This window comes from Carcharhinus amblyrhynchos, chromosome 1 (assembly GCF_965287045.1).
Source record: "Carcharhinus amblyrhynchos chromosome 1, sCarAmb.v2.hapA, whole genome shotgun sequence".
NCBI classification, from domain to species: domain Eukaryota; kingdom Metazoa; phylum Chordata; class Chondrichthyes; order Carcharhiniformes; family Carcharhinidae; genus Carcharhinus; species Carcharhinus amblyrhynchos.
This window is the reverse complement of record NC_137324.1, coordinates 180364048-180387150: the sequence shown is the minus strand read 5'-3', so window position 1 is coordinate 180387150 and position 23103 is coordinate 180364048. Positions and strand designations below refer to the sequence as shown.

Here is a 23103-nt window from a genome sequence, read left to right as displayed (position 1 = left end):
AAAGGACGCGTGTCCGGGAACCCACTTTCTCCTCCTCCATCTGCACCAGAAACTCCACCATACAATGATCACTCTCTCCAAGAGGATCCTTCAACGCAAGGTCCCTAATTCTACCTGCCTCATTACATAGAACATAGAACACTACAGCACAAACAGGCCCTTCGGCCCACAAGTTGCGCCGATCACATCATCACCTACCAACCTACAGACCTATCTATAACCCTCAATCTCATTAAACCCCATATACTCATCCAGAAGTCTTTTAAAAGACCCCAGCGAGTTCGCCTCCACCACCACTGACGGCAGCCGATTCCATTCACTCACCACCCTCTGAGTGAAAAACTTACCCCTAACATCACTTCTGAACCTCCCTCCCCGCACCTTAAATCTGTGTCCTCTCATAGCGACCATTTCAAACCGGGGAAATAGCCTCTGAGAGTCCACCCTATCTATTCCTCTCAACATTTTGTAAACTTCTATCAGGTCGCCTCTCAACCTTCGTCTCTCCAGGGAAAAGAGTCCCAGCTCCCTCAACCTAACTTCATAAGGCATGCCTCCCAGTCCAGGCAACATCCTTGTAAATCTCCTCTGCACCCTTTCAATAGCTTCTACATCTTTCCTATAGTGAGGCGACCAGAACTGCGCACAATACTCCAAATGAGGCCTGACAAGGGTCTTATAAAGTTCCAGCATTACCTCCCGACTCCTAAACTCAATCCCTCGATTAATGAAGGCCAGTACACCATACGCCTTCTTGACCACCTCCTCCACCTGCGAGACCGATTTAAGAGTCCTGTGGACCCGGACCCCAAGATCCTTCTGCTCCTCAACACTACTCAGACTTCTGCCCTTGATAGTGTACTCGTTCATCCCGTTGGTTCTGCCAAAATGGACGACTACACATTTATCCGCGTTGAAGTCCATCTGCCACTTCTCCGCCCAGTCCTGCATCCTATCTATGTCCTGCTGCAACTTTTGCCATCCTTCCAGATCATCCACAACACCACCGACCTTCGTGTCATCAGCGAACTTACTTACCCATCCCTCCACTTCCTCATCCAGGTCATTTATGAAAATGACAAACAACAAGGGTCCTAGAACAGATCCTTGAGGCACTCCGCTGGTGACTGACCTCCATTCAGAAAAAGACCCATCCACAACCACTCTCTGCCTTCTGCAGGCAAGCCAGTTCTGGATCCACAAGGCCAAAGGCCCTTGGATCCCATGCCCTCTCACCTTCTCAAGAAGTCTTGCATGGGGGACCTTATCAAACGCCTTGCTGAAGTCCATGTACACTACGTCCACGGCACTTCCTTCGTCAATGTGTTCAGTCACATTATCGAAGAACTCAACTAGGCTTGTAAGGCACGACCTGCCCTTGACAAATCCATGCTGACAATTCCTGATCATGTCAAACCTCTCCAAATGTTCGTAAATCTTGTCCCTCAGAAGCCTCTCCATCAGCTTACCAACCACTGAGGTCAGACTCACCGGTCGGTAATTTCCCGGGCTATCTCTGTTCCCTTTCTTAAAAATAGGAACTACATCTGCAATCCTCCAATCCTCTGGAACCTCTCCCGTCTCCATTGACGACGCAAAGATCATCACCAGGGGCTCTGCAATCTCTTCCCTTGCCTCCCACAGTATCCTGGGGTACATCCCATCTGGTCCCGACGACTTATCTACCTTGATAGAATTCAAAAGTTCCAACACATCCTCCTCCTTAATATTCACGTACTCAATCCTTTCCATCTGCTGGAAATCCATAACAAAATCTCCCAGATCGGCTTCCACCGTGAATACTGAGGCGAAGTACTTGTTAAGCACCTCCGCCATTTCTTCTGGTTCCACACAAACCTTTCCCCCCTCACCTTTTATAGGTCCTATCCCTTCTCTTCTTATCCTTTTACCTTTCACATATTTATAGAAGGCCTTGGGATTCTCCTTAATCTTACCCGCCAAGGTCTTCTCATGACCCCTTCTGGCTCTCCTAATTTCCCTTTTAAGTTCCCTCCTACAGTCCTTATACTCCTCAAGATCTTTAACATCTCCTAATTCCCTGAACCTCTTGTACACCTTCCTTTTCTTCCTGACTAGGTTCAACACATCCTTTGTGCACCACGGTTCCCTCAACCCACCAGCACCAGATCCAAGATAGCTCGCTCCCTCGTCGGCTCCAACACACACTGTTCAAGGAAATTATCCCAATGTTCCCGTGTCCTCGCTGCCCTTTCCTTCCAGACTGGGGAGGTCAAAGGTTTGGACAGTGCTGTTACGTTTCACTGAATTTGTCAACCAGCTTTAACCAATCACAAATCATTCTACACCTTGGCAAGTTCAAGGTTCTTATCAGATAAAAACTTATATCCCCCTTCCCAGTAAGTAATGTGTGATAAATGTTGAATCTTTTATTTGTTCAAGGGATGTGGGTGTCAAAGGCTAAGCCTGTATTTACTGCCTGTCTCTAATTGCCTTTGAGAAGGTGATGGTGTAGGTACACCCACATTGCAGTTAGGGAGGGAGTTCCAGGATTTTGACCCATATATATTTCCAAGTCAGGACGATCTGTGGCTTGGAGGGGAACCTGCAGGGAATGGTGTTCCCATGCATCTGCTGCCCTTGTCCCTCCAGACGGTAGAAGTCATGGGTTTAGAAGGTGCTGTTGAAGAGTCTTGATGAGTTGCTGCACTGCATCTTGTAGATAGTACACACGGCTGTCGCTGTGTGTCAGTGGTGGAGGGAGTGCCAATCAAACGGGTTGCTTTATCCTAGATGGTGTTGAACTTCTTGAGGGTTGCTGGAGCCACACTCATCCAGACAAGTGTAGAGTATTCCATCACGCTCCTGACTTAGGCTTTTATATAAAGGACAACATTGAATATACAGCTCAGAAACAGGCCTTTTGATCCAGCAGTCTATGCTGGTGTTTATGCTCCACTCAAATCTCATCCCATCTTTCCCCATCTGAACCTATCTCCTTCTCCCTGTATGTTTGTCTAGCCTCCTCGTAGATGGTGAACAATGTCTGGGGAGTCAGGAGGTGAGATGTACACTTCAGAATTGCCAGTGGGCTGCAATGTGTTAATCATGGGTGATTGAATGATAGGATTGGGGTGTACAGGGGTCTCCTTCCTCCAGGTCCAACCACCCTCTGGGGAGGATTCTGCTTGGGAATTCATGCAGCCACCATAACATAGGTCTGAAGTTTGAGTGGGATGGAGTGCAAGATGAGGCTGGGTAGTGGGGGTGGGCAGATAAAGACAAGGGGGAAATGTGGAAGGGGGGGCTATGTGAAGCTCCCATTGGGGTGGGGGGTGGGTGAGTATCTGCACACAGCCTCCAGTTGGGGTGGATATGGATCTGCATGAACAAGGGTGCCTAGCAGGCAACGGGCTCAGGATGGGGGTTATGTATCAGTGTCCACTCCATAACAATAAGATCAAGTATTACCGCAGGAGGCAGGAGAATAACAGATGGCAATCCGACATAACTAACCTTTCTCATCCCTGGTAATATCTGAGTAAATATCTCTGCACTCTTTCTAGCATTAGGAAGCATAGGTTGGACTAGGAGATTACAGGGACTGGGAACGTCCGAAATGTGGAGTTTTTTCAAGGAGCAGCTACTGCGGGTCTGTGATAGGTATGTCCCTGTCAGGCAAGGAGGATTTGGTAGGCCCAGGGAACCGTGGTGCACTAAAAAAGTTGATTCGTTGGTTAGGAAGAAAAAGGAGGCTTATGTTCGGATGAGGCTTGAGGGCTCAGGTAGTGCATTAGAAAGTTTTAGATTGGCTAGGAGGGAGTTAAGAAGGGCTAAAAGAGGACGTGAGATGACTTTGGCTGATAGGATTAAGGAGAACCCTAAGGCGTTTTACAGTATGTCAAGAACAGAAGGTTGGTTAGGGCAAGATTAGGGCCAGTTACAGACAGTAGAGGGAAGTTGTGTGTGGAACCGGAGGAGATTGGAGAGGCATTGAACCAATATTTCTCTTCGGTGTTCACGCAAGGGGACATGAATGTAGCTGAGGAGGACACTGGGGTGCAGGGGTGTAAAATAGATAGTATTGCAGTTGATACGGGGGATGTGCTGGATATTTTAGAGGGTTTGAAAATAGATAAGTCCCCTGGTCCGGATGGGATTTACCCTAGGATTCTCTGGGAGGCAAGAGAGGTGATTGCGGAGCCTCTGGCTCTGATCTTCAGGTCGTCGTTGGTCTCTGGTATAGTACCGGAAGATTGGAGGACAGCAAATGTTGTCCCATTGTTTAAGAAGGGGAGAAGAGACTTCCCTGGGAATTATAGACCGGTGAGTCTATAATGGTGAGTCTACCGGTGGGTAAGGTTTTGGAAAGGATTATTAGAGACAGGATTTATAGTTATTTGGAGAGTAATGAATTGATTAGAGACAGTCAGCATGGTTTTGTAGCGGGTAGGTCGTGCCTTACTAACCTTATCGAGTTCTTTGAGAAAGTGACCAAAGAGGTGGATAGGGGTAAGGCAGTTGACGTGGTGTATATGGATTTTAGTAAGGCGTTTGATAAGGTTCACCATGGTAGGCTTCTGCAGAAAATGCAGATGTATGGGATTGAGGGTAATCTAGGGAATTGGATCAGGAATTGGCTAGCAGATAGGAGACAGAGGGTGGTGGTTGATGGTAAATATTCGTCATGGAGTTCGGTTACGAGTGGTGTGCCTCAGGGATCTGTTTTGGGGCCACTGCTGTTTGTAATTTTTATTAATGATCTGGATGAGGGTATAGTTGGGTGGATTAGTAAGTTTGCTGATGACACCAAAGTCGGAGGTGTGGTAGATTGTGAGGAAGGGTGTCATAGTTTGCAGGGTGACTTAGAAAGGTTGCAGAGCTGGGCCGAGAGGTGGCGGATGGAGTTTAATGTGGAGAAGTGTGAGGTAATTCATTTCGGTAGGAATAACAGATGTGTTGAGTATAGGGCTAACGGGAGGACTTTGAATAGTGTGGAGGAGCAGAGGGATCTAGGTGTATGTGTACATAGATCCCTGAAAGTTGGGAATCAAGTAGATAAGGTTGTTAAGAAGGCATACGGTGTCTTGGCGTTTATTGGTAGGGGGATTGAATTTAGGAGTCGCAGCGTCATGATGCAACTGTACACAACTCTGGTGCGGCCGCACTTGGAGTATTGTGTGCAGTTCTGGTCCCCACATTACAGGAAGGATGTAGAGGCTTTGGAGAGGGTGCAGAGGAGGTTTACCAGGATGTTGCCTGGTATGGAGGGGAGATCCTATGAGGAGAGACTGAGAGATTTGGGGTTGTTTTCGCTTGAAAGAAGGCGGCTAAGAGGGGACCTTATTGAAACATATAAGATGATTAGAGGTTTAGACAGGGTAGATAGTGATAGCCTTTTTCCTAGGATGGAGAAAGCTAGCACGAGGGGGCACGACTTTAAATTAAGGGGGGGTAGTTATAGGACGGATGTCAGGGGTAGGTTCTTTACCCAGAGGGTGGTGAGGGATTGGAATGCCCTGCCTGCTGCAGTTGTAAATGCGCCTAGTTTGGGGGCGTTTAAGAGATCTGTGGATAGGTTTATGGACGAAATGGGATTGGTTTAGATTAGTGGGTTAGTGTTGTTTTTTTTTGAAAGCTGGTCGGCGCAACATCGTGGGCCGAAGGGCCTGTTCTGCGCTGTAATGTTCCATGTTCTATGTTCATGTGGTCCCAGAATTGGACATACTATTCCAGCTGATTCATAAAAGTTTGGTGTAATTTCCTAGAAGCCTCTATTTATAAATCCAGGAATCGGATTTTTTAATTACCTTCTCGACTTGTTTCTCCCCCTTCAGTGATGTGTGGGTCCCCTCGCTGGTCTCTCTGTTCCTGCACCCTCAGAATTGGAACAATTTATACTGACTTCCTTCATTCTTTCCTTCACAATGAATCATTTCACACTTTTCTGTTAAATTTCCGCTGCCACGTGTCTGCCCATTTCACCCAAATTCCCTAGGTGATTATGGATTGCTTACCCAGCTCTGCCAAGTGTTTTATTTGCTCTTCTCTCCATCTGCGGATACTGTCAGGTTCTTGGTGTAACTGGTCTGCTTGTGAAATAGCTGAATATGCATCAGCACCATTCTCCTGCCAAAAGAGGGATTTTAAAAGCTGGATCAGTTGATTTCAACAAAAATTATTTATGTTAATTAGCAAGCAAATAGACTGGCTGTGAGATTCCCAGGGCTGGGAAGCAGTGGTTTGCTACTGGATTAGGTTCTAACGGACTCAGGAATTTTTCCAGCGTTGATTGCCCTGAGACTGCTCCAGGAAAGCCACAAATTGGGATTCTAATGGGCTACAAACAGGCGTGAGGGGATCTCAATGCCCTCATTACTCTACATTCACTCAATATAATTCAGGCCACACCACCTCTTTGTGCTGCTCGGTCTGTTCCAATCACAGTTGGATCTATGGGGGCGATTCTCCAAAAAATTCTAAGTGTCAAATTTGCATAAAAACAGGAGTAAATCACGCTGTTTTTTTCAGTGGGGGTTTCAAAATGAATCTCCCACACTCTGTGCACTGCAGAAGTCACTAGCATGATTCACACCTAAAAACGGGACCTATTCCTGCTGAGAAGGCCACTGTATACGTGCCCATCTGTCAGCGCTGAGATTGGCACACAAACAGTGGCCCTCCCAATTGCAGGCCAGCCCCGTGACCCCCGCAACGCTGGCCCTCTCCCCCACCCTCTCCACACACACACACACACACACACACACACACACACGTGTAGTGCTGCAAGAAGTTCAAGGATCTTACACAAATGGTATCTTCAAATATCACATCTGAACAAGTGCTTTAGTAATCCCAGCCATTACTTATCAACTAACAATCTCTGTCAATCAATGCTCACAGCTGGCCAGCAGATGCTTCCTCTCCCTCTCACACATTTAACACTGCTGCAAGTCTCACATCCACATTTCAGCGTCTGAACGTACTGCCACCTAATCGACCATGAGGGCCACATGACCCAAACATATTGCACCAATCACTGATACACTTCCATCTCTCTCTCAGGGCAAGGTGATGCAACCAAAAGGAGGGAAAAGAGGTGTAGCTGCGTGTTCTAATCCCCATGGAGATGTCAGTGCTGGGTGTTATTAGAATTGCTGAGGCGAGCTGAAAGTATTGAAGATGCTAATGCTCCTTCTCACACCCCACTTTCTCCTCTTCCCACACTCTGTTAATTTACAAGCTGCAGACAATGTAAACATGCACTTTTTACTTTACCCTCCTCTCCTAACCACAACCTTACCCTTACACCACAGACCCGCTGAGTTCCTCCAGCAGTTCCTGTTTTTATTACCCTTATTTTGTTCTCTTTCCAGAAACTCAAGAAGTGTGTTTCCTCTGGATGCTTCAATTTCCTCCTACAGTCCAAAGATGTGTAGGTTAGGTGATTGGCCATAATAAATATATGGGGATAGAATGGGGAGGTGGGCCTGAGTAAAATGCTCTTCCGGAGAGTCGGTACAGATCTAATGGGCCAAATGGCCTCCTTCTGCAAGGTAGGATTCTATGGTATCAAGCGAAGCAAGGAACAGCAAGAAGATAGTGATGATGGAGCCACAGTGTCAATTCATTTCACAATCGCTTCCACCAGCTCTCAGACTGACACTGTGCACTGTGGATAGGTTAAAGATCATTTGTGAATGTGGTGAGACAATAAATACACCTACATCGCAGCCAGGATGGGAACAAGGATAACATTGCCCACCAGAGGACAAGGTCACAGACACACTTTGATAGGTCAGGTTACAGAAGGAAGCTAATCGATGTAAATAATGAAACTTGCCAGAATGTAACAGCGCCATAGCAGTAATTAGTAATCCAGAGGCCCAGGTTAAAGCTCTGAGGGACATGGGTTCAAATCCCACCACGACAGCTGGTGGAATTTAAATTCAATCAATCAATCTGGAATTAATGGATATTCTCAATAAAACTATCATCAATTATTGTAAAAAAACACTTGGTTCACAAATGTCCTTAGGGAAAAAAAATCTGCCGTTCTTACCCAGTCTGGCCAAATGTGACTTCAGACCCACAGCAAGTGCGCTCTGAAATGGGAAGGAGAGCTACTCATCTTCCAGGGCAACAAATCCCAGCCTCGTCAGTGATGCCCACGTCCCATAAAAGAATTAAAAAGGAAATCAACCAGCAACTGAGCTACAGTCTGCAATCACTGTAAATACTTCAGAGTCGGATAGGGTGTGGGTGCGTGGATTCTTCCTCTTACTGAGTGCATGTTCTGTTGTGTGAGGTTAACACAGCACATTATCTGGAGCTTTGAGTTCCAAAGTGGTAGTGTTAGGATCAAATCCATATTGTATACTGACTGACCTCTCTGATACTTCCACTGATTATTCATTGCATGCACCAAGATGGCATCCGCCAGGATTCTGGTCATTAATATGTGCATGTGTCTGGACAAACCTGTGGAATCCTAAAGGCACTCAGTGAGCCTAAAAACAGATGCTACTGACTCTAATTTCTTGCTTCTTCTCATTTGACTGTTTCTGGTAGACTGGGTCTAAGTACCCCGTTCACTGGGACAAGAAGCCCAGTTGCATCAGAATAGTGCATGTGAGAAATTGTTCAGTGCAGAAGCTGGGGGTTTGGGGGTAGATAATGGAGGCACAATATCTCAGGTGAAAAGCTTGGTATGGGTTTGGGTTGTCACCGTAAAGAAGGAACACAAGGGGCAACAGACCAAGCTGAGGACTGGTGTTATAGACCACATTTTTTAGTTGATACCTGACCTTTGGGTTGGTTTATGCTACAAGTCATATGATATTGTAAAAAATACCAAGTGATTTGGTGATTGATCTGGTAAATGGTATTAAAGATCTGCCTTGATCTTACCAACTGGTTTGAGAGCCCAGATCCCTAACCATTCACTCAACCTGTCCAGCTACCTTCAGTGATTTGTACACTTACACCCCCGGGTTCCTCTGCTTCTACTTTAGAATTGTACCCTTTGTTTTATATTGTCTCAGCACATTCTTCCTACCAAAATGAATCACTTCACACTTCTCTGTATTAAATGCCATCTGCCATTTGTCTGCTAATTCCTCCAACCTGTCTGTGTTCTTTTGAAATTTAACACATTCTCCTCACAATTCCTTCCAAGTTCATGTCATCGGCAAGTGTTGAAATTGTGCTGTGTGCATCAAGGTCTAGGGACAGCTCACACACTCCCACCACATTCTTCTGACAAGTCTCACAGGGATTAAAAAACACAAGGTTACAGCAAACTGCAACATACCTGACATGAGTCTCCATTAACAGCATCCAGTTCATCAGTTACCTCTGAAAAGAGCAACAGGACCATCAGAGTGTTAATAAGGACGTACCACTGATGGATAAAGAATAGCTGCAGCCATTCACACTGCCTTCACTGCTTTGTGTTTGAAAGATGCACAAAAACAGTTTTACTTAAACCTAATGAGTGAAGTGTACTCACCCCAGGAGTCGCAAGCTCATACTGATGTAGCCATACACAGGCAGGCACAATAGTTTGCACTGCTGCCTCATGCAGACATGGGGAGAACATGCAAATTCCACACAGTCACCCAGAACCCTGGCACTGTGAGGTAGCAGCACTCACCACTGTGGTAAACAAACACTTGTACAAACGTGGACTGATAAAGCACAAATGGGGATATGGGGGCATAGTAGTAATGTCATAAGAATTGTAATCCAGAGGCCCAGGCCATTGTTAAGGTAGGGTCCCCAAAAGGACTTAGGGGTTGGGTGGGTTCAGGGCAAGGGACTGACATCAGCATTCTCCCTCAGGATGGAGGGGTCTAATGGGTGGACTGCCCTTTCTAACTGTGGGAAACCTGAAGATCACTCAAAGAGCAAAGAAAAGTACAGCACAGGAATAGGCCCTTTAGCCCTCCAAGCCTGTGCCAATCCTGATGTCCTAACTAAACCAAACAAAAAAACCTTCTGTCCTTACTCGGTCCATATCCGTCTATTCTGTCCCTATTAATCCAGATATCTCTTAAATGTTGCTAACGTGTCTCCTTCCACCAGATAGTCTGGCAGTTCTTTCCAGGCACCCACCACTCTCTCCATGAAAAATTTCTCCCGCACATCTCCCTTAATCTTTCCCCCTCTCATCTTGAACCTGTAGCCCCTTGTAATTGATACTTCCACCCTGGGATCACCCACATTTTCCTCCAGATCATTTATATGTATACTATAAACAACAGAGATCCCAGCACTGATCCCTGCAGAACACCACTAGCTACAGATCTCCATTCTAAAAAACAGTCTTCCAGCACTACATTCTGTCTTCTATAATCAAGCCACTTCTATATCCATCGAGCCCACCTCGAATCCCATGTGATTTTAGTTTTTGTAGCAGTCTGCCATGTGGGACTTGTCAAACACTTACTAAAGTCCACATAAACTACATCCACAACCTTTCCCTCACAATTATCTCTGTCACCTCAAAAAACTCAATCAAGTTGGTGGGACATGCCCTTCCCCGTACTGTTGCCATGCTGCCCATCACTAACTAGTCCATTTTCTTCCAACTGCGCATATATCCTGTCCTTCAATATCTTCTCCAAAAGATTCCCCACACTGTCAGGCTCACCGGCCTATAATTTCCAGGTTTACCCGTTTCCTTTCTTAAACAAGGAAACAACATTGGCTATTCTCCAGTCCTCTGGAACGTCGCCTGTGGTCAAAGTAGATGTGAAGATATCTGTTAAACCCTAGCTATTCCTTCCCTTGCCTCCCACAGTAATCTGGGATTGATCCCATCTGGCCCTGGGGACTTGTCTACTTTAATGCAATTTAGGATCCTTCGATATATTGACATTCTCTTGAGCGTTCACACACCCATCCCTGACCTCAACATCCGTCATGTCCTTATCCTTGGTGAATACTGATATAATGTACTCATTAAGGATCTCACACACTTCCTGTAGTTCCACACATAATTTCCCTTGGATGTCCTTGAGTGGGCCTATTCTTTCTCTTGCTACCCTCTTACTGCTAATGTGTGCATAAAAAGCCTTGGGATTCTCCTTGATCCTGTTTGTTAAAGGCATTAATGGCCTTTTTCAGCCCTCCTAATTCCTACTTTCACTAAACGCCTCAAAGGCTTTGTCAGCTTTTAGATGCCTAGATCTATTGTGTGCTTCCTTTTCCTTTTTGACTAAGCTTATAGTTTCCCTTGTCATCCATAGTTCCCAAATCCTGCCATTTCTATCCCTTATTTTTGCAGGGATATGCCTGTCCTGCACTTCAATCAATCAGCCTTTAAAAGCCTTCCATGTTATATATGGATTTGCCCTCAAATACCCCCTCCCAATCCACAATCCCCAGTTCCTGTCTAATTTGGATGTAATTGGCCCTCGCTCAATTAAACACCCTCACTGGGGGTCACTCTTGTCTTATTTTTATGATGATATTATGTCTTATCCATGACTACCCAAAATGTTATGGAATTATGGTCGCTGAGCCCAAAATGCTCCCCCACGGAAACATCGATCACTTGGTCCCACTCATTCATCAATACCAAGTCTAACATGGCCCCCTCCCTGTTGGATTGTCAACATCTGGTATCAAAAAGCCCTCCTGGACACATCTAACAAATTGCTCTCCATTCAAGCCGCTGGCTATAAGGGAGTCCCAGTCAATATGGGGGAAGTTAAAGCCACCCAAAACAACTACCCTGCTTTTTTCACACCTTTTCAGTATCTGACTACACATCTGCTCCTCTATTTCCCACAGGCCGTTGGAAGGTCTGTAGTACGTTCCCATCATTGTGACACTCCTACCATGGTGATTTCAGACAGCTCTGTGATCAAAGTCTATATTCTGGTTTGTGGACTGTGAAACCTTTGAAGTGGCCTGGTCACTTTAATCTCCATGCCCCCAGACATGTGGCAGGTTTCCAAATCACAGCAGCACTCTCCCTCAAGAAGGGAATCCTCTTTCTCTTGCAGTGTGAGAAGTCCGCTTTCAAGTCAGTCAGTTTTACGTGGGGTGAATTCTCTTCTTCATATCTGCTCACTTAGCCCCATTCTTTTAACATTGCATTTATTTAAAATCTCTGAGCCTTCATCGAAAGCTGAAAACCTTTGAAATCCCTTCAGACTCTTTGAAAAGCCTGGTTTCTATTCAGTTTCTGTACAATCCTTCTAGCACTCTTTTGATTGACAGCTTAATGGTTTTTAGACAGCATGTAGTCAACTTTGTTTGTTGATTTTTTTCCTTCTTGGCTGAATGCATCTCACGTATCCCCTTCCCCCATTGTCCTAACAGCAAATGTTTACACAAAAGAGGAACTGAAAAGCAGCCAGCTGCTTTTGAGGTTCCTGCAGCTGCAGACACTTTTTAAGGGTGCCCTGATATCGTTGAAGGCAAGCTGGCTGGCATGCCTCCCATTATGCATATTCTTACATATTAATGGTGGGTGAATCCCACCTGGGAGGCCCAACCAGCACCAGCAGAAAACACTTTTTCCCCTGAGAATTGCCGTCAATAAGTGCTAAATGGTACACTTTAAAAGTGGGTGCTAGAAGACAGAGATTCAAAGCAGTAAGGAGACAGAAGAGGAGATTAAGGGCAGTACAGAAGTTAAAGAGAACACATTAAGTAGTAAAGGCAGTGTCAGTAATCCTAGTATTAGACAGGTCAGGCAAGAGCAGGGCAGAGAGCAAGGGAAGTCCAGATTAAACTGCATTTATTTCAGTGCAACAGGCCTGATGGATAAGATGAACTCTTGTCCATCAGGTGGGCATGGATGGGTACGTGGGACAGGGATATTATAGCTATTACTGAAACGTGGTTAAGGGAGGGACTGGCAGCTCAATGTTCCAGGGTACAGATGCTATAGGAAAGAGAGAACAGGAGGTAAGAGAGGAGGGAAGTTGCACTTTTGATTAGGGAAAACATCACAGCAGTACTGAGAGGGGATATATCTGAGAGTTCACCCACTGAGTCTATATGGGTAGAACTGCAAAATAAGAAGAGGGAAATCACTTTGATAGGGTTGTACTATAGGCCCCCAAATAGTCAGAGGGAAATTAAGGAACAAATATGTAAGGAGATTACAAATAGCTCCAAGAAAAACAGGGTGGTAATAGTTGGAGATTTTAACTTTCCCAACATTGACTGGGACAGCCATAGTATTAGAGGGTTGGATGGAGAGAAATTTGTTGACTGTATTCAGGGGGAATTTCTCATTCAGTATGTGGATGGCCCGACTAGAGAGGGGGCAAAACTTGACCTTCTTTTGGGAAATAAGGAAGGGGAGGTGACAGAAGCATTAGTGAGGGATCACTTTGGGACCAGTGACCATAATTCTGTTAGTTTTAAGATAGCTAAGGAGAATGATAGGTCTGTCCCAGAAGTTAAAATTCTAAATTGGGGCAAGGCCAATTTTGATGATATCAGGCAGGAACTTTCAAAACTTAATTGGGGGAGTCTGTGGGAAGGCAAAAGGATGTCTGGTAAATGGAACATTTTCAAAAGTGGATTAACCAGGGTTCAGGATGAGCACATTCCTCTTAGAGTGAAGGGCAAGGCTGGTCAAAATAGGGAACCCTGGATGATTTAGGATATTGAGGCCCTGGTCAAGAAGAAGGAGGCATTTGACAAATAAAGGCAGCTGGGATCAAGTAGATCCCTTGAAGAGTATAGAGGTGTCAGAGTAGAGTTAAGAGAGAAATCAGGAGGGCAAAAAGGGGACATGAGATTGTTTTGGCAGATAAGGCAAAGGAGAATCCAAAGAGCTCCTACAAAAACATAAAGGGCAAAAGAGTAACACAGGAGAGAGTCGGGCCTCTTAAGGATCAACAAGGTCATCTGTGTGCGGATCCACAAGAGATGGGAGAGATCCTAAATGAATATTTCTCATCAGTATTTACTGTTGAGAAAGGCATGGATGTTAGGAAACTTGGGGAAATAAATAGTGATGTCTTGAGGAGTGTACATATTACGGAGGAGGTGATGCTACAAGTCTTAAAATTCACCCAGGCAGATAAATCCCTGGACCTGATGAAGTGCATCCCAGGAAGTTGTGAGAGGCTAGGAAAGAAATTGTGGGACCCCTAGCAAAGATATTTCAATCATCAACTGTCATGGGTGAGGTGCCTGAAGACTGGACAGCAACAAATGTTGTGTCTTTGTTTAAAAAGGGCTGCAGGGAAAAGCCTGGGAACTACAGGCCAGTGAGCTTAATGTTTGTAGTGGGTAATTTGTGAGAAGGTATTCTGAGAGACAGGATCTATAGGCAACTAGAGAAGCAAGAACTGATTAGGGACAGTCAGCATGGCTTTGTGAATGGAAAATCATGTTTCACAAATTTGATTGAGTTTTTTGAAGGGGTAACCAAGAAGGTAGATGAGGGCAGTGCAGCCGACATTGTCTGCATGGACTTTAGCAAGGCCTTTGACAGGGTACTGCATGGTAGCTTGTTGCATCAGACTAAATCTCACGGGATTCAGGGTGAAGTAGTAATTGGATACAAAATTGGCTTCTTGACAAAAGCCAGAGGGTGGTTGTAGAGAATGGTGTGCCTCAGGGATCAGTGCTGGGCCCACTGTTATTTGTCATTTATATTAATGATTTGGATGAGAATTTAGCAGTCATGTTTAGTAAGTTTGTAGATGACACTGAGATTGGTGGCATAGTGGACAGTGAAGAAAGTTATCTTCAATTGCAATGGGATCTTGATCAATTGGGCCAGTGGGCTGACGAATGGCAGATGGAACTTAGTTTAGATGAATGCAAGATAATGCATTTTGGTAGATTGAACCAGGGCAGGACTTACTCAGTTAATGGTAGGGCGTTTGGGAGAGCTATGGAACAGGGTGGTGAAGAAAGCTTTTGGAATGCTTGGTTTCATTGGTCAGAACTTTGAATACAGGAGTTGGGATGTCTTGCTGAAGTTGTACAAGACATTGATAATGCCACACTTAGATTACTATGTACAGTTCTGGTCACCCTATTACACAAAGGATATTACTAAACTAGAAAGAGCGCAGAAAAGATTTACTATCGGGACTTGATGGATTGAGTTATAAGCAGAGGCTAGATAGACTGGGACTATTTTCCCTGGAGCATAGGAGGCTGAGGGGTGATCTTATAGAGGTCTATAAAATAACGAGGGGCATAAATCAGCTAGATAGTCAACATTTTTTCTCGAAGGTAGGGGAGTCTAAAACTAGAGGGCATTGGTTTAAGGTGAGAGGGGAGAGATACAAAAGTGTCCAGAGGAACAATTTTTTTTTTTTACACAGGGGGTGGTGAGTGTCTGGAACAAGCTGCCAGAGATAGTAGTAGAGGTGGGTACAATTTTGTCTTTTAAAAAGCATTTAGACAGTTACATGGGTAAGATGGGTATAAAGGGATATGGGCCAAATGTGGGCAGTTGGGGCTAGCTTAGTGGTAAAAACTGGCTGGCATGGACAAGTTGGGCTGAAGGGCCTGTTTCCATGCTGTAAACCTCGATGGTTCCATGACCTGGGGTCATTTGCGCATAAATCTTTGAAGATGGCAGGACAGGTCAACAAAGCAGCTAAGGCACAGGAGAGAAAAACAGAAAATGCTGGAAAAATTCAACAGGTCTGGCTGCATCTCCAGAAAATTTATATTTTTGAGTCTATTTGACTCTTCTTCAGATTATAGGAAAGATTGGAGATCCTGGACTTTATCAATCAGGATGTAGGCCGAGAGTTTTGGCAACCTGACACTTGAAGGACAATAAGGCGGGGGTATTCCAGGTTGGAAATCCATTGTATGCTGTGCAGTGTTGCAATAAGAAGGAAATTCACAGTAAGGAGTCTCACAACAGCAGGTTAAAGTCCAACAGGTTTATTTGGCAGCATGAGCTTTCAGAGCTCCAAATAAACCTGTTGGACTTTAACCTGCTGTTGTGAGACTCCTTACCGTACCTATCCCAGCCCATCACCGGCATCTCCACATCAAGGAAATTCACATTAGTGCAAATGACAGGCTATAATTTTCTCTATCTGGCCATGTAACAGCATTTGCCTTTAGTCAGGCTTGTCCTTGCATGTCGAAGTTTTTTAATTTTCTGAAACTTTTGAAAACATTGATAAGCATTAAGTTAATAATGTCAGAGGAAGTGAAGCAGGGCATTTGGGACCTGAATGAATAGGGATGTAACTGTGTACTTTCTCAACAAAACAGATGGAAGGATTGTAAAATTAACAGGAAGGGTAAATTAAAGTGGCTGAAATCAATATCAAATCATCTACAAAAAGAGAAATGAAGGGCAGGAAGAAAGAATAGTTTGGAAGAAAAGAGAAAAAAAGTTTAATACTTTGTTTTCATTAAAATTTTTACATTTTAATATCTTCAACGTTAATTGTACATTCTTTGAAGACAGGGAAAACAAATACACACATTGCGTCTGTTTCAAACAAACAAAATAAGTGACAGCCATTTGTTGGTCCATTCCTCAGGGTAATGTCTCGACTAATGAGAGTTAAGATGCTTGGCTTAACACCCAAGCATGGTTTGACATTTAACCATCAGTCACCAACAAATGGTGCATAGGCATGGTGATACCTCTTCCAACCAGAGTCCACATGCCAACTACCTTCTCACAAGGTATCAATCTGTTGTCTCCCTTGGATTTGTATTCTTGTCAAATGTCCTGGTGAGTGCAAGATGGAAATCTTCAACAAAAAAATTATTTTTTAGCAACAGGGAAATGGGATTAGGCATCAGATATTCTGGATTCATTTCTGTGGCACTGATTTTCTATTTTTCTAACCAGGGGCGGCACAATGGCACAGTGGCACAGTGGTTAGCACTGCTGCCTCACAACACCAGGGATCTGGGTTCGATTCCTGGCTTGAGTCGCTGTCTGTGTGGAGTTTGCATGTTCTCCTGTGTCTGCGTGGGTTTCCTCCGGGTGCTCTGGTTTCCTCCCACAGTCCAAAGATGTGCAGGTTAGATTGGCCACGCTAAATTGTCTCTTAGTGTGAGGGGACTGGCTAGGGTAAATGTATGAGGATAGGGCCTGGATAGGATTGTAGTCAGTGCAAACTCGATGGACAGAATGGGCTCCTTCCGCATTGTAGGGATTCTATAATTAAATCCTGAAAGAATGAGACCCTACACTTCTAATAATTAGATTTCATTACCATAAAAGTTGGTCATTAAAGTGATACTTTGATAGAATTGGAGGGGGCAGGACTTGATGCTGTGATTATTTAGTAATTATTTATCAAAATTCGCTGGACTCCGGGGAAGTGCCGGAAGATTAGAAAACGGCTAATGTTACGCCGCTGTTTAAAAAGGTAGCAGACAAGAGGCAGGGAATTATAGGCTGGTTAGTTTAACATCTGTAGTTGGAAAAATGCTAGAATCCGTCATCAAAGAAGAAATAGCGAGGCACCTAGAAAAGAACGGTTTGATCGAGCAGACGTAGCACGGATTCGTTAAGGGGAAGTCGTGTTTGACGAATTTATTGGATTTCTATGAGGATGTGACTAGTGCGGTAGAGAGAGGGGAATCGGTGGATGTGGTGTTTCTAGATTTCCAAAAGGCGTTTGATAAGGTGTTGCATAAAAGGTTGCTACAGAAGGTAAGGGTGCATGGAGTTAGGGATAAGGTGTTAGCGTGGATAGAGGATTGGCTGTCTAATAGGAAGCAAAGAGTCGGTATGAATGGGTGCTATTCTGTTTGGCAGTTGGTGACTAGTGGAGTGCCGCAGGGATCGGTGCTGGGGCCTCAACTGTTTACCATTTATATAAATGATCTGGATGAGGGGGCTGAGTGTAGGGTGACGAAATTTGCTGATGACACGAAGATGAGTGGAAAAGCAAATTGCGTGGAAGGTGTGGAAAGTCTGCAGAGAGATCTGGGTAGGCTGAGTGAGTGGGCGAGGACCTGGCAGATGGAGAATAATGTTAGCAAGTGTGAGGTTATCCACTTTGGCAGAAATAATAGTAGGAGGGATTATTATTTAAAAGGCGAAAAGCTGCAGCATGCTACGGTGCAGAGGGACCTGGGGGTCCTTGTGCACGAGTCGCAAAAACCCAGTCTGCAGGTGCAGCAGGTGATCAAGAAGGCGAATGGAATGCTGGCCTTCATAGCGAGGGGGATAGAATATAAAAGCAGGGAGGTCTTGCTGCAACTGTACAGGATACTGGTGAGGCCGCAGCTGGAGTACTGTGTGCAGTTTTGGTCGCCGCACTTGCGCAAGGATATTTTGGCCTTGGAGGGAGCGCAGAGGAAGTTCACTAGGCTGATACCGGAGATGAGGGGGTTGGACTATGAAAAGAGACAAAATAGACTGGGTCGTACTTGTTGGAGTTTAGAAGGATGAGGGGGGATCTTATAGAGACGTATAAGATAATGAAGGGGATGGATAGGGTAGAGGTAGAGAGATTCTTCCCGCTTAGAAAGGATAGCAGGACTAGAGGGCACAGCCTCAAGATAAAGGGGGGGCGGTTTAGATCGGAGTTGAGGAGGAACTTCTTCACTCAAAGGGCGGTGAATCTCTGGAATTCTCTGCCCGTTGAAGTGGTGGAGGCTGCCTCGCTGAATATATTTAAGACGCGGGTAGATAGGTTTTTGGTAGGCAAGGGGATTAAGGGTTATGGGGAGAAAGTGGGAAAGTGGAACTGAGCCACTTCAGATCAGCCATGACCTTGTTGAATGGTGGGCAGGCTTGAGGGGCTAGATGGCCTACTCCTGCTCCTATTTCTTATGTTCTTATTTATTAATTTAATTCCTATTGACCACACAAGTACAGCAGCTTCAGCTGATTCAATGGTGAGCCAGACAGTGAGGTGCCATTTTTATGAAATGAACAATTGACAGCATGACACAAACAGCAGCACCTGGATTTCACTATTTAATGGTACCTCTATCCATTGCTTGAATCTGCTTTAGCATTTATGTATAATTAAGGGCGTGCGCTATTAGCCTCACTATTATTTTGACAACAAATTCTGGCCCAATATAAATTAGCACCATTTATTGTCAGGAGGTTGTAATTTGGAATTAGAAAGGATAATCCATTTTAACACATTAAACAGAGCTAAAAATAAACCAGTTTAATTGAACTATCATTACTCAACACTCTGTGAAACCTCATTTTTTTCAATTACTGCCTCTTTGGGCCCACAGGAAAGAAAAAACACAAAACTGCTTATTAAACTGCATGAAATTTATTACAAATGTCAAACTTTCGTCTCTTTTGAGTCTATCTTAAGGGTTTCCACTAATAGGTTGCAGCTTGAATCAGTCACTGTTTACTTATCACAAAATAAACACAAAATCCAGGTAATCCATCAGAAAATGAGTTAATCCGTTAGTAATACAGGTTACTGACACAAACTGGTTGTTGTCATTCTCACCCTTACCAAATGAAATCTCACACCGAATTTTACAAGCCAGAAATAGGTCATCTATTCCTGCTGTCATTGTTTATGCTCCTTCCATCTCATACTATCCTTAGCTTAATTTTCCTTTAAATGTGTCTACATTATTCACTTCAATTACCAATCCTCCACCAATAGTCTTTGCTTTATTCCTGATGCCATGCACTAGTGAGTATAGAGGTAACAGGCCTGGCTGGAGAGATGGTGCAGGACGAGGGTATTCCATTCTTGGGATCTGCCTGGGGGGGAGACGGGGGACTTGTGTAATACAAAAACAGCAGGGATGAATGGGCAGCTTGCTCGTGCTGTTGGGGAGGATTTAAATTAGCTTGGCAGTGGAGTGGGAACCAAGATTCAGCAGTAAGAAGAGTAAACAAGTTGTACAAAGGACTGGGAGAAGCATAGGATTATTTAGGATATGCAGCAACAGGAACAGGCCATTTGCCCCAACCAGTCCATGTTAGTGTTTATGCTCCATCTGAACCTTCTCCCATCTTCCCACATTTAAATCTACCCTCCTAACTCTCTATTCCTTTCTCTCTCAAATGTCTGTCTAGTTTCTCCTTAAATACATCTACACTACCTGCTTCAACCACTTCCTGTGAGAGTGAGTCCCACATTCTCAGCACTCTCTGGGCAAAGGAGTTCCTTCGGAATTTCCGATTGGATTTCTTGGTGACTATCATATTGGCAGCCTCTACTGACACTCTTCCCCACAATTAAGTGGAAACATTCTTTCTGCATCCACTCTATAAAACTTGTTATCATCTTAAAGACCTCCATTAGATTGGCATTCTTTTTCTATTAGATACAAACCCAATCTCTGATTCCTTTCCTATATGTAAAACCATGCATTTTTGATTCTGTCCATGTAAATCTTCTCTGCACCCTCTCCAGTGCCTCTATATCCTCTCTTTAATATAGTATGTGGAACTGCACACAGAGTTCTAACCAAGCTTTGGGAGTGAAAGCAGTAGGGAGTCAGAAGGGAAATTTGAGGAGAGCACGGAAGTTAAAGAGAGCACATTAATTAGTAAAGGCAGAGTCAGTAATCCTAGTACCAGACAGATCAGACAGAATCAAGTCAGAGAGCAAGGGAAGTCCAGATTAAACTGCATTTATTTCAATGCAAGAGGTCTGACAGGCAGATGAACTCGGCATTGATGGGTAAGTGGGACTGGGATATTATAGCAATTACTGAAACATGGCTAAGGGAGGGACAGGACTGGCAGCTCAATGTTCCAGGGTACAGATGCTATAGGAAAGATAGAACAGGAGGTAAGAGAGGAGGGGGAGTTGCACTTTTGATTAGGGAAAGCATCACGGCTGTACTGAGGGGATATATCCGAGGGTTCGGCCACTGAGTCTATATGGGTAGAACTGAGAAATAAGAGGGAAATCACTTTGATAGGGTTGTGCTACAGTTCCCCAAATAGTCAGCAGGAAATTGAGGAGCTAATATGTAAGGAGATTACAGATAGCCCCCAGAAAAATAGGGTGGCAATAGTCAGAGATTTTAACTTGCCCAACATTGACTGGGACAGGCACAGTATTAGAGGGTTGGATGGAGAGAAATTTGTTGACTGTATTCAGGAGGAATTTCTGATTCAGTATGTGGATGGCCCGACTAGAGAGGGGGCAAAACTTGTCCTCCTCCTGGGAAATAAGGAAGGGCAGGTGACAAAAGTGTTAGTGAGGGATCACTTTGGGACCAGTGACCATAATTCTATTAGTTTTAAGATAGCTATGGAGAATGATAGGTCTGGCTCAAAAATTAATATTCTAAATTGGGGCAAGGCCAATTTTGATGGTATCAGGCAGGAACTTTCAAAACCTAACTGGGGGAGTCTGTGGGAAGGCAAAGGGACATCTGGTAAGTGGCATATTTTCAAAAGTGTGTTAATCAGCATTCAGGGTAAACACATTCCTCTTAGAGTGAAGGGCAAGGCTGGCAGAAGTCAGGAACCCTGGATAACTCGGGATATTGAGGCCCTGGTCAAGAAGAAGAAAGAAACACGTGACATGCATACGCAGCTGGGAGCAAGTAAATCCCTTGAAGAGTATAGGAGCTGTAGGAGTAGAGTTGAGAGAAATCAGGAGAGCAAAAACGGGACACGAGATTGTTTTGGCAGATAAGGCAAAGGGGAATCCAAAGAGCTTCTACAAATACATAAAGGGCAAAAGAGTAACAAGGGAGAGAGTCGGGCCTCTTAATGATCAACAAGGTCATCTGTGTGCGGATCCACAAGAGCTGGGAGAGATCCTAAATGAATATTTCTCATCAGTATTTACTGTTGAGAAAAGCATGGATATTAGGGAACTTGGGGAAATAAATATTGATGTCTTGAGGAGTGTACATATTACAGAGGAGGTGGTGTTGGAAGTCTTAAAGCGCATCAAGGTAGACAAATCTGCGGGACCTGATGAGGTATATCCCAGAATGCTGTGGGAGGCTAGGGAGGAAACCGTGGGTCCCCTAGCCAAGATATTTGAATCATCGATAGTCACAGGTGAGGTGCCTGAAGATTGGAGAGTGGCAAATGTTGTGCCTTTGTTTAAAAAGGGCTGCAGGGAAAAGCCTGGGAACTACAGGCCAGTGAGACTCACATCTGTGGTGGGTAAATTGTTGGAAGGTATTTTGAGAGACAAGATCTACAGGCACTTAGAGATGCAAGGACTGATTAGAGACAGTCAGCATGGCTTTATGCGTAGAAAAGCATGTCTCAAATTTAAATGAGTTTTTTGAAGGGCTAACCAAGAAGGTAGATGAGGGCAGTGTAGTTGATATTGTCTACATGGACTTTAGTAAGGCCTTTGACAAGGTACCACATGATAGGTTGTTACATAAGGTTAAATCTCCTGGGATCCAGGGTGAGGTATCTAAATGGTTATAAAATCGGCTTTTTGACAGAAGGTGGTTATAGACAGTTGTTTTTCAAATTGGAGGCCTGTGACCAGCAGTGTACCTCAGGGATCAGTGCTGGGCCCACTGTTATTTGTCATTTATATTAATGATTTGGATGAGAATATAGGGGACATAGTTAGTAAGTTTGCAGATGACACCAATCTCATGGTCATCTCCAATTGCAGTGGGATCTTGATCAATTGGACCAGTGGGCTGATGGAGATGGAGTTTAATTTAGACAAATGCAAGGTGGTGCATTTTGGTAGATTGAACCAGGACAGGACTTACTAAGTTAATGGTAGGGCGTTGGGCAGAGTTAAAGAACAAAGAGATATAGGGGTACATGTTCATAACTCCTTGAAAGTGGAGTCACAGGTGGACAGAGTGGTGAGCAAGGCAAGGCTGATACCGGAGTTGAGGGGGTTGAGCTATGAGGAGAGGCTGAATAAACTAGGCTTGTACTCGTTAGAGTTTAGAAGAACGAGGGGAGATCTCATTGAGACGTATAAGATGATGAATGGGATGGATAGGATAGAGGTGGAAAGACTCTTCCCGCTCAAAAAAGACAGTAGGACTAGGGGGCACAGCCTCAAGATAAAAGGGGGGCGGTTTAGAATGGAGTTGAGGAGGAACTTCTTCACTCAAAGGGTGGTGAATCTCTGGAATTCTCTGCCCGTTGAAGTGGTGGAGGCTGCCTCGCTAAATATTTTTAAGACGCTGGTTGATGGTTTTTTGATAGGAGAGGGGATTAAGGGTTATGGGGAGAGGGCGGGAAAGTGGAAC

General features: G+C 44.5%; 1 protein-coding gene across 1 annotated transcript in view; it reads right to left on the bottom strand.

Annotated features, from left to right (window-relative positions):
- LOC145348169 (clathrin light chain A-like) overlaps positions 1-23103 on the bottom strand; it is a 51149-nt gene that overhangs the window by 14190 nt on the left and 13856 nt on the right. Inside the window, exons 2-3 of the mRNA XM_080196365.1 lie at positions 9293-9336; positions 5997-6108 (exon numbers count right to left, since the gene is read on the bottom strand). Of these exons, the coding sequence (XP_080052491.1) occupies positions 5997-6108; positions 9293-9336 (156 nt within the window). The remainder of the gene's footprint in view (positions 1-5996; positions 6109-9292; positions 9337-23103) is intronic.